General features: G+C 48.8%; 1 protein-coding gene and 1 pseudogene across 1 annotated transcript; both read right to left on the reverse strand.

The window, feature by feature from the left end:
- The window catches only part of LOC124234426 (class I histocompatibility antigen, Gogo-B*0101 alpha chain-like), a 1217-nt pseudogene extending 875 nt beyond the window's left edge, over positions 1–342 (reverse strand).
- Positions 343–638: 296 nt separating this feature from the next.
- Positions 639–2162, reverse strand: LOC124234428 (class I histocompatibility antigen, Gogo-C*0202 alpha chain-like). The gene is made up of 2 exons (XM_046651773.1): positions 2072–2162; positions 639–1723 (listed from the first exon to the last, which is right to left on the reverse strand). The coding sequence occupies exons 1-2, from the start codon at positions 2142–2144 to the stop codon at positions 771–773; spliced, it is 1026 nt and encodes a 341-aa protein (XP_046507729.1). The 5' UTR covers positions 2145–2162; the 3' UTR covers positions 639–770.
- Positions 2163–10599: the final 8437 nt, after the last annotated feature.

The raw sequence follows: 10599 nt of genomic DNA on the forward strand, positions 1-10599 counted from the left end.
AGAAGGGCTCCTGATTTCCCTGAGAAGAGGCTCTGAGCCCACGGCTCCCTCCTTACCCCATCTCAGGGTGAGGGGCTCAGGCAGCCCCTCGTGCTGCACATGGCACGTATATCTCTGCTCCTCTCCAGAAGGCACCACCACAGCCGCCCACTTCTGGAAGGTCCCGTCCCCTGCAGGTCTGGTCTCCACAAGCTCCGCCTCCTGGGTCAGGTCCTCCCAGTCACGCTGCCAGGACAGGCTGATCTCCGCAGGGTAGAAGCCCAGGGCCCAGCACCTCAGGGTGACCTCACGGTCAGAGATGGGGTGGTGGGTCACATGTGTCTTTGGTGAGTCTGAGGAGAGGAATCAGAAAATTCAGTTTCAGTTCCCTCCATGGGCCACTAAAGCATCACTCACGTGACCATCCTGAGAACGGACAGGACAATTGGTTTGAAGGAGGAAGCACAGAACACAGACACAAGCCTGGACTTGCGGATCCAGGATAAGCTCATATCCTTTGGAAAGTTCTAGAATAAAGTTGAGAGCCCAGGGTACCAGCCTTCAGGTCTCTAAACAGGAGAACACAGACTTCTGGTTCTGACCTGGGTGGAGGGTGAATGACTCACAAAAGCTGGAGTCAGGCCTGCAAAGATGTTCTCAGGCCGAGAACAAGGCGTTGAGAAAGTCATAGGTCACAAGATGGCTGCCAGGGTCAAAGGGAACGAAGGACGGCGATTTCAGGGAAGGTCTCCCCTCCTATTCCTGAAGAAACTGGATTCCTTCACTGTCCTTTAGAGAAGGGCGGGCTCTTTGGGCGAGTCTTTAGTAAGAACATGAAAACCTGGGTGGATTCCTTTCTTTTCTGAGGGAGGGTATTCTGACACTGATCCCATTTCCTCCCTGTTTCTGGGAAGCCAGCCCGGCCCGAGGGGAGATCGGGAGGCCCCGCGGCCCCTCGTACCCGCGCGCTGCAGCGTCTCCTTCCCGTTCTCCAGGTATCTGAGGAGCGACTCCACGCACCTGCCCTCCAGGTAGTTCCTGAGGCCCTCCGCATCACCGGCCGCCTCCTTCTTTCGTTTGGAGATCTGAGCCGCCGTGTCCGCCGCGGTCCAGGAGCGCAGGTCCTCGTTCAGGGCGAGGTAATCGGCGCCGTCGTAGGCGGACTTAAAGTACCCGCGGAGGAGGTGCCCGTCCGGCCCCACGTCGCAACCGTACATAAGCTGGAAGGCGTGAGACCCTGACCCCGCCCCGAGGTCAGCCCCGCCCACTCGGCCCCGCCCCCGCCCCCCCCCGCGGAGATTAAACCTAAACTGAAAATGGAACCGCGGAAAACTCCAGGCCGGCTCTTCCCGGGTCGGGGGCCGCGCGGGGCCCGCAGCCTCGGGGTGAATCTCGGACCCGGAGACTCGGGGAGACCCCGGCCCGTCCGTGGGGATGGGGGGTCGCGACCTGGACCCGGGCCCGCGTCGCTCACCGGCCTCGCTCTGGTTGTAGTAGCCGCGCAGGTTGTTCAGGTTCACTCGGAAAGCCTGTGCGTGGCCCTTGATGCCCTGCGACTGCTGCTCCCAATACTCCGGCCCCTCCTGCTCCATCCACGGCGCCCGCGGCTCCATCCTCGGACTCGCGGCGTCGCTGTCGAATCGCACGAACTGCGTGTCGTCCACGTAGCCGACGGCGATGAAGCGGGGCTCCCCGCGGCCGGGCCGGGACACGGCGGTGTAGAAATAACTCATGGAGTGGGAGCCTGGGGGCGGGGAGGGGCTCAGACCCGGCCGACCCTCCTCCCGGCGCGGGTAACCGGGTCCGAGGGTGATGGGGCCGGGAGGGGGGACGGGACGAGGGGTTCGTGAGACGGAAAAGGGGCGGCGGACGGAGAAGCGCGGGAGACCCCAGTGGGGGAGAGGAGAGGGTGGGAGACTGGGGAGGGAAGGAGTGGGGTCAGGACGCGGCGTGGCCGAGGTGGGCGCGCTGGTGAGCAGGTCTTAGGCTGGGTCCGCGTAGTTGCGCCTTCCCCGGGGGTCCTGCGCCCCCGCGGCGCGGTCCCCTCGCTCTGCCCCCCGCAGAGACCGTTCCCTCCCGACCCCGCACTCACCCGCCCAGGTCCCGGTCAGGGTCAGGAGCCCGGAGAGCAGCAGGAGGAAGGTTGGAGGCATCATGACCCGCATCCTCCCGACCTGGGGAGAATCTGAGCCCCGGCTGCTCAGTGCGGACTTTATAACCCTGAACAGCGGAGACGCTGATTGGCTTCTGTAGAAACCGGACACGCAATGGGGGTGAGAACTGAGGCCGCGTCATGAGTCTCCAGGCAGGAGGAGCTGACACAGGTTGAGAGAGGGAGAAGTGAAACTCAGGGAGACGGGGACTCCCCAACGCTGAGCTTGCTCGACCCAGACTCCGCCCTCGGGCCTCAGACCCTGAGAGCCACGTCCGGGGACCTGGGACTCTGCCCTGACCCCTCTCCTCCTGCACCGAGAGCTCTTTGTCACACCGTCTCCCTGAGTCCTGGCCCAGGGGCTGTGTGAGTCAGCAATTCTCAAACACTTTGGTTTCAGGATATCCACACAGTCTTACAAATTAGCGAGGGCCCGGAGGGTAATTTGTTTATGTTGGTTGTATCTATCAATATTTACCATACTAGGAACAAAAGTTTTAAAATATTTTTATTAATATATTTAGAATGATATTTATAACGCACCGTAAGTTAAAAGAATTAATGTTTTTCTGAAAAATGACAATTTCCCAAAATAAGGTAGAGAGAGGAGTGGGTCTTTTTACACTTTATGTTTTTGCAAGTCTCTTTCTTATCTGGTATTAGAAGACCACAGGGCTGGGGGCCACTGAGCTCTCTGCTCATCAGCTTGGAGAGTTCGAGCACTGGGGCAGCAGCAGGAGGATACATAATATACCAGGAGAAACTGCAACAAAATATCTCCAAGTGTGAGGATTACAATTATTTTTACTTTGTTATGTATAACTTTTAACATTTTATAATTTTTCTGTAGTGAATATTCATTATAACATATATATTGTACATTATACATATGCATCATAATCAGAATATAAAGCTTTGTTTAAATTTTAAAATGGAAGGCAGATGTGTAGGAAAGGCCAGAGCTCGAGGCTCAGAGCAGCAAGCGCTGGGCTCCGTGTCTGGGCAACGAGCTCACAGAGCCTTTTCTCCATCTCTCAGGACGCTGTTCTCTGTGGAGGCCAAGCAGGATCTTGCCCTTCTTTTTGGGGTGTGGTCATTTATTGGTATCTTGTCAGCTCTGATGCTTTTAAGAAGATGGTTTTTGTAGTTTATATTTCATTTTTAGCTATTTTCAGGGGGAGGATTGGTCCATACAATCTAGCCCACCTTATTCAGAAATGGAAATTTTAAAGCAAAATAGTTGAGTGAAAAGCTGATTGGTCCTCTAGTAGAGGGTCCAAATCTCAGTCTTAACACATGATCAGAGGGTGATCTGTCAAGTGTTTTACAAGTGTAAGCAATTTTAATGTAATTTATTTTGAAAACATTATTCATGCACACACAAGAGAGTTCAAGTGATACTCAAAAATATACAAATATATGTCACATCATCTCTTCCCATCTGCTAGTCACCCAAGTGCTCTACCCAGAAACCATCACAGTTAGCAATTTCTCATTTCTATTCCCATTGAAATATATCTATGCGTTAATGTATATTATTATGTCAGTAAAAGGGCTCAGGACAGACATGGGAGAGAATATTTGCAAATAATATATCTGACAAGGGACTTGTTTTAGAATATATAGAGAACACTTAAAACTCAACAATAAGAAGACAACTCAGTTAAAAATTGAGCAAAAGTCTGAACGGACACCTCACCCAAGAAGACACATCGACAGCTAATAAGCATATGAAAAGGTGCTCAACATCATATGTCATCTGAAAATGCAAATGAAAACAACAGTGATAACCATTACACACCTATTAGCATATCCTAAATCCAAAAACTGGTGATGCCAAGTGCTGACAAGGATGTGGAACAGCAGGAACCCTCGTTCACTGTGGGCAGGAACACAAAACAGCACAGCCATGATGGGAGATATTCTGCAGTTTCTTCTGATGAAAATAATAAGAATAATAAGTTTTCCCATGTAGAGGTATAAGGGGAAGCCATTCTGGTTTAAATCTGATTTGGCTGAAACTTATTTTTCCCAGAGCCATCTGACTTATGGCCCACCAAACACGCGTTGTCCATCTGTTTCCAACATTTTCCCAAAGCAAAGAATGCACTCTTTAAAGAGGAGGATGTAATGTCTCCCTTTCTCTCATGCCGATACCAAAACTTCTTTGAAGACAAGCTTTTCTTCCCAGAGAACCAAGGTCAAGTTGACCTGTCGTGTATCTGCTAAACTGCAGCAAAACACCTCCTTGTGACTTTGGAAGAAAACTATTCCGGTCATGCTTGCTGTATGTTACTTTGTTCTGAAACGGGATGTAACCATGCTGTCCTTGCTTCCCTGCTCGAGATGGTGTTTCTGGGCTAGTCCTCAGTTCAGGAAGCACCGCTCCATTTTTCTTGTCTATAGATTGGTTATAGATTATTTGCCTTGACACTTATAAGGCTACACATAGACTTACCATGCAGCCTACTGATCACTCTCCTAGGTTTTACCCAACTCATTTGCACACTTACATTTGTCCAAAAACCTGCATGCAAATATTTATAGCAGAACACCCCTTAAATGTGGGCTGCACACAGTGACTTCCTCCCCAAGACTACTTTGTGGAGAGGGACACAGAAAATAGGAGCTTCACAGGGAGAAAGCTGGGAAACACGCCCTCAGCCAAGTGGTGAAGGTTAACATCATCAGTGATCAATCGAGTGGGTATTATATACCCTTGATATGTTGTGTTGACAATGGCACTTCACATCTGTGGGCTTGTTCCCAAAATCCACAGCCCTGGTCAACCAAACTCAAATTGAGAGACAGTCTACAATATAGCTGAGCAGTACTCCTCAAAAATGTCAAGGTCATCACAAACAAAGAAAGTCTGAGAAACTGTCACGGCCAGAGGAGCCTGAAGGACTTAATGTGGTGTCATGGTTAGGATCCTGAAATAGAAAAAAGAAAAAGTAATGAAATCTGAATAAAGTGTGGAGTTTAGTGATAATGTATCAATATTGCTTCATTAGCTGTGACAAATGTGTGACAGTGATGTAGACATGAACAACAGGGACACCTGAGTGTGGAATACGCAGGAACTCTACTAACTTTGCAACTTTTCTGTAAATCTCCAATTATGTATTCTACAATAAAAGAGTTTATTGTTTAAAATAGCGCTTAGAAAAGGAATAGGGAGTGGAAGAAAAACATTATCTATTTTTCAGTTTTCCAGAGTGTTGTCATCAAGGGGCTGGAGAGAGTGGTTGTGGGAGAAAAGATGGAAGCCTCAGATGCAGGGCAGGGCTCCAGAGCTCCCTCTCCTCCAATCCCTGCCCCACCCCCGAGCCTGAGCCCAGGGCTGCTCAGAAGGCATCTTCATCCCCCATTGATGTCCACCCTCCAGATCAGCCACCTCTGCCTGACTCAGACCACAGCCCATCCTCTCCCCTGATTGTGCAAATAGGAAAGCACAGTGGTGGCGCCCCCGTGTGGCCACAGAGGTGAGAACAGAAGACCAGAGGTGCCCTTTGGCCCCCTCCCTCGGGACCTCCTGAGGGTCTCCCTGGGCTCCCATCAGCAGGACAGGGCTGTGCACAAGAGGAGGAGCCCCCACTCAAGTGTAAGGTTCATAGTCTGAATTGTTTCCCCAAAGACTCCCTGACAGACTTTTTTCTCTCCATTGAATAACCATGGATTTTGGCCTCAAGGACGAGCAGATCTCCAGGCCATAACAGTTGGTTCCCAGGTCCAGGGTGGACCCCGCAAACATACTGGGTGCCCTCTGTCTCCTGGATGAGCCCTTGAACCCCAGAGTCCCTGTCATTTGTTCCTGCTGCTGCTTCCACGGATGAAGTCTCCTCCTCCAGGGAATCAATTCTAGATTCTCCATCCCTAGGATGGGGTGGACGATGGGGAGGACGAGGAAGACATCCCCAGGGTAATGGTCTAGGAAGATGGGGAGGCTCCTGAAGTGAGCAAAGGGAGGGACATTAGGAGGATGGAGGCCAACAGGAGTAGACAGGGAGGAACCAGAGAGGAAAGGGGCAGGGGAATAGGTCACCTTAGTGGACACCTGTGTGGGGAGGACTGGGTTCTGTGTGGGGAGAGGCACAGGGGCTCTGGGGTCTCTATTTTCTGCTGCTGGTAATTGCACAGGTGTTGTAACTCGGCTCTATAATTGGCCCTATAATTGGTGGGTAAGCTATACTTAGGTTTGGCATTTTTCCATACTTATGGGTGTGATATAACTCAAACACACTTGGAAAGAAGGGCAGAGAAGAGGAGAGGGGAGCTGATTAAGGGGCTTCTTCTCTTCCAGAGCAAGCCCCTCCCCTCAAAACCTGACCACCTTATGCTGGGGTCACTGAGAGAATGAAGGAACTGAGAGGAGGGAAGCGCCAGGCCTGTGACTCCCTGCTGGGGACAGTCCTGGCCCTGATGCCCGGGTTTCCAGTGTCCCACTCCCTGCATGATGACTTCACAGGTGTGTCCGAGGTTGTCATTTTTTCACAGCCCTCAGCTACCTGTACATTATTCTTTATCTGCTAAGATAGGAGGAACTGCTGCTCCAGAAAGAGTGCCCCGAGGCCAGGGATGGGGAGCTGTCCAGCTGCTGGTGGCCATGGAGACTGTGTTCCTGGAGGGCGGAGGGCAGGACATGGGTTGGAGTCTGGAGACTACAGTGGGCTACAAGGAGATCAGTGATGACTCGGGGCACAGGCTTCTATCTAACATTTCCCTCAGAACCTGAGTGCATTCCTTCCCATTCTCCAGGCCTCCAGGACTACGGATCTGAATACCATCCCCAAGCACACCAAGGGTGATCTCCTGCCCAGGTGTTAAACCCCCCACCCTTTGGAGCCTGGAGTGTGCCCCCCCTCTACACCTCAGCCGCTGGAGACCAGGACCCTGGCACCCTGCCTCTTCTTCCCCTTTGTGGACCTAAGTAGACACTGACCTACTATTTGGATGCCTCAGTCCTTGCTGCCTGCCACCTCCAACCCCTGAAACTGAAGGTCTTGCAGTCCTGGACCAAAGTCTAGTTTCTGGGCCTGCCGAATGACCTAGGAGTTTGGAGGTCACAGGTCAGGGGAGGGCTCCCAGGGTCCCACAGGCTGCAGGTGAGCCACGCCTTCCAGCTGCACAGAATCAGCTGATTCTGGAGATGAGACTGGGCCCTGGAGGACTTCTCCACCTGAGAATCCTGCTGGCTATCCAGGGTGCCCCTCGGAGTGCAGGGGTCTGCGGAGGCAGCTGGTGTCTGGCTTAGTCCTTGGCCGTGTGGTTTGGCTGCATGGGAAGCACAGAGGGGCTCTGTGTGGCCTTCTGTCTGCTTAGCTCCTGGCCTGGGATAAGCCAGTGAGGAGCTCCTCCCCCTCCCAACAGAAAGAGGCACCCCCTCCACCAATCACTTCCCAGGGAACCACTCACCTCTCCTGTGTCAGTCTCAGCTTTGAGGAGATCTGGTCCCTATGCTTCTTCATTCATGAACAAAGACTTATTGAGCATCTGCTCTGTGCCAGGCACTATCCTAGGTCCTTTGGGGTATGTCACACCAACTCGGGAAAGACCCTGGCCTCATGGAGCTTACATGCTGAAAAGAACAAGGCAGGGATGAAGAGGGAACCAGTTATAATTTTAAATATTATCCTCAGAGGAGGCTTTCCTGAGAGGTCACATTTGAGCTAAGTCCTGAAGGGGGTGAGGGAGTGAGCCCTGTGGTTACAGGGAGGAAGAGTGTTCTAGGATCACCCTCTGCACAGACCTGGGGCCCTAATGGGGCAGTGCTGAGGCTGCAGCAGGAATGGGAGTGGGCAGACTGCAGGAAGGACTTCCTGTAGAGGAATTGTGGAGATCTGGGTTTGTAAATATCTCATGACCTGCTCCCCATTTGTGAGATTCATGGAATCCTGGAGATTGAAGGAGGATGAAGGGCTTGTGAGTGGAGGAAAGCTGGGAGAGGAGGGAGGAAAGTGAAGTGGGGTTCTACCCCAGCTCTGTCTCTGTGCTCACTCTCTCCTGCATCGAGTTTCAGGGGTAAGTGATTTTGATGTGGTCAGCAAATCCTAGGATAGCTGGATCTGGAGTAAAGTCACCCTTGGTGGGACATAAAATTCAAGAATTTTCAACTTCTGGAGGCTCAGAACAATTTCCAGAAAGGTAAAGTATGAGAAAAAGCATGTAACATATCTCAACAATAATCTTTTTATTGGTTATGTGCAGAAATTATCTTTTGATTGCTTTGAGTTACATCAAATATTTTCAGCCATTACTTTTTTACGTGTGGCTACCAAAAATTTTAAGTTACATCTGTGGCTCAAATTTGAGGTTCCAGTGATTCTTCTTTTGGATAGCACTGTTTTAGAAGCTTAGTGATTTCAGATGTTGAGTTTAGGTCTATGCTCCATTTCAGGTTAGTTCTTGTGTATGGTGTTTATTCTTTTCTGTGTGTCTCTTTGCTCCAGCATCATTTGTGGAAAAGACTACCCTTTCCCCGTTGAATTACCTTTCCTGCTTTTCCTGAGCACGTATGCGTGGTTCCACTTCACTCTTAGTTCTACTCCATTGATCCAGACCGTCCTCATGCCAGCATCACTTCATTTTGATTACTGGAGCCTGTAGTCAGCCTTGAAATCAAGTCGTGTGCATCCTCCAAGGTTCTTCTTCTTTTCAAAAAAATTATTTTGAGTGTTCAAAGTCCTTTGCATTTGCATATAAATTGTAGAATAAGCTTGATGATTTCCTTTGCAAAACGTGCTAGAGTTTTGATTGGCATTTAGAATTTGGGATTGAGTTGCATTTAATCTATAGATCAATCTGGGGAGAACTGATGCCTTAACGATAAGGAGTATTCCAATCCTTGAATATGGTATTTCTCTCCATTTCTTTAGTTTTTCTTTACTTTCTGTCAGTGGTGCTATGTAGATTTCAGTGTACAAATCTTGCACACTTTCTTTAAATTGATACCTAAATATTTTATTTTGATGCTATTATAAATGGAATTAAAAATTTTTCATTTTCCTAATTTTACATTGCTGGTACATAGGAATACAATTGTCCTTATACCCTGAAATCTTGCTAAATTCACCTATTAGTCCTAGAAGCTTTCTTTGCCTGAGGAATTTCTATGGACACAATCATGGCAGCTGCATATTAAGACTTTACTTCTGTTTACAATATGTATCCCTTTTATTTCTTTTTCTTGCATTATTGCTCTGGCTAGGATCTCTAGTACAGTGTGTAATAGACATGAAGAAAACCAACATCCTTGCCTTGTTCCATATTTCGAGTAGAAAGCATTCAGTTTCACCATAAAGTATGATGTCAGCTGTAGGTTTTTCATTGATGCTGTTTATCAAATTGAAGAAGTGGCCTTTTATTCCTAGTTTGCTGAGAGATTTTATCATGAATAGGTACTGTATTTTTTAAATCCTTTTTTTTGCATGGTGAGGATCCTATGGTTGTTGTTCTTTATTCTATTAATATGATACATTAGATTGATGTCTACATATTCCTCTAAACTTGCATCCTGAGATAAAACTTACTTGGTCAGGGGCCGGTCCAGTGGCATAGTGGTTAAGTTTGTGCACTCCACTTCGGTGCCATGAGGTTTGCCAGTTTAGATCCTGGGCACGGACCTATGCACTGCTTGTCAAGCCATGCTGTGTCAGTTGTCCCGCAAATAAAGTAGAGGAAGATGGGCACAGATGTTAGCTCAGGGCCAGTCTTCCTCAAAACAAAAACCACGAAAAACTTGCTTGTTCACAATGAATTGGATTCAATTTGCTGATATCTCCTTTAGGCTTCATGAGAGACTTTGGTCTGAAGTTTTTGGTATCTTTGTCTGGTTTTGGTATCAGCATAATACTAACCTCATAAAATGATTTGGAAAGTCTTTCTCTCTCCCTTATTTTCTCCAAGATTTTGTTTAGGACTGGTGTTGATACTGAAATATTTGATGGAATTCACCAGGGAAGTCATCTGAGCCTGGAGTTTTCTTTGTGGAGTATTTATAAATTATGAATTTAATTTCTTTATTCATACCAATTGTTTAGGTTTCCTAATGCAGTTTGGTAATTTGTGTCTTTAAAGGAATTTGTCCGTTTAATATTAGTTATCAAATCTATTTGCTTAAGTTGTTCAGCATAGTCTCTAATTGTCCATTTCATGTTCTAAATTTCCCTCTAAACACTGCTATTCCTGCATCCTACAAATGTTTTTTCTGAGGAAGATTGGCCCTGAGCTAACATCTGTTGCCAATCTTCCTCTCTTTTTTTTCTCCCCAAGGCCCCCCAGTACATAGTTGTATATCCTAGTTGTAGGTTGTTCTAGTTCCTTCATGTGGGATGCCGCCTCAGCATGGCTTGACACGTGGTGCTAGGTCTGCGCCCAGGATCCGAACTGGGGAACCCCCGGCTGCCAAAGGGGAGTGCATGAACCTAACCACTAGGCCACTGGGCCAGCACCCTATCCTACAAATTTTG

This window comes from Equus quagga, unplaced genomic scaffold (genome assembly GCF_021613505.1).
Source record: "Equus quagga isolate Etosha38 unplaced genomic scaffold, UCLA_HA_Equagga_1.0 73791_RagTag, whole genome shotgun sequence".
NCBI classification, from domain to species: Eukaryota; Metazoa; Chordata; class Mammalia; order Perissodactyla; family Equidae; genus Equus; species Equus quagga.

What these genes read in the sequence shown, in the direction of transcription:
- LOC124234428 (XM_046651773.1), bottom strand. Translation starts at nt 2,144, where the DNA reads ATGCGGGTCATGATGCCTCCAACCTTCCTCCTGCTGCTCTCCGGGCTC. An exon ending in CCTGACCGGGACCTGGGCGG is followed by an intron (nt 1,724 to 2,071) that starts GTGAGTGCGGGG and finishes CCCCGCCCCCAG; the next exon opens with GCTCCCACTCCATGAGTTAT.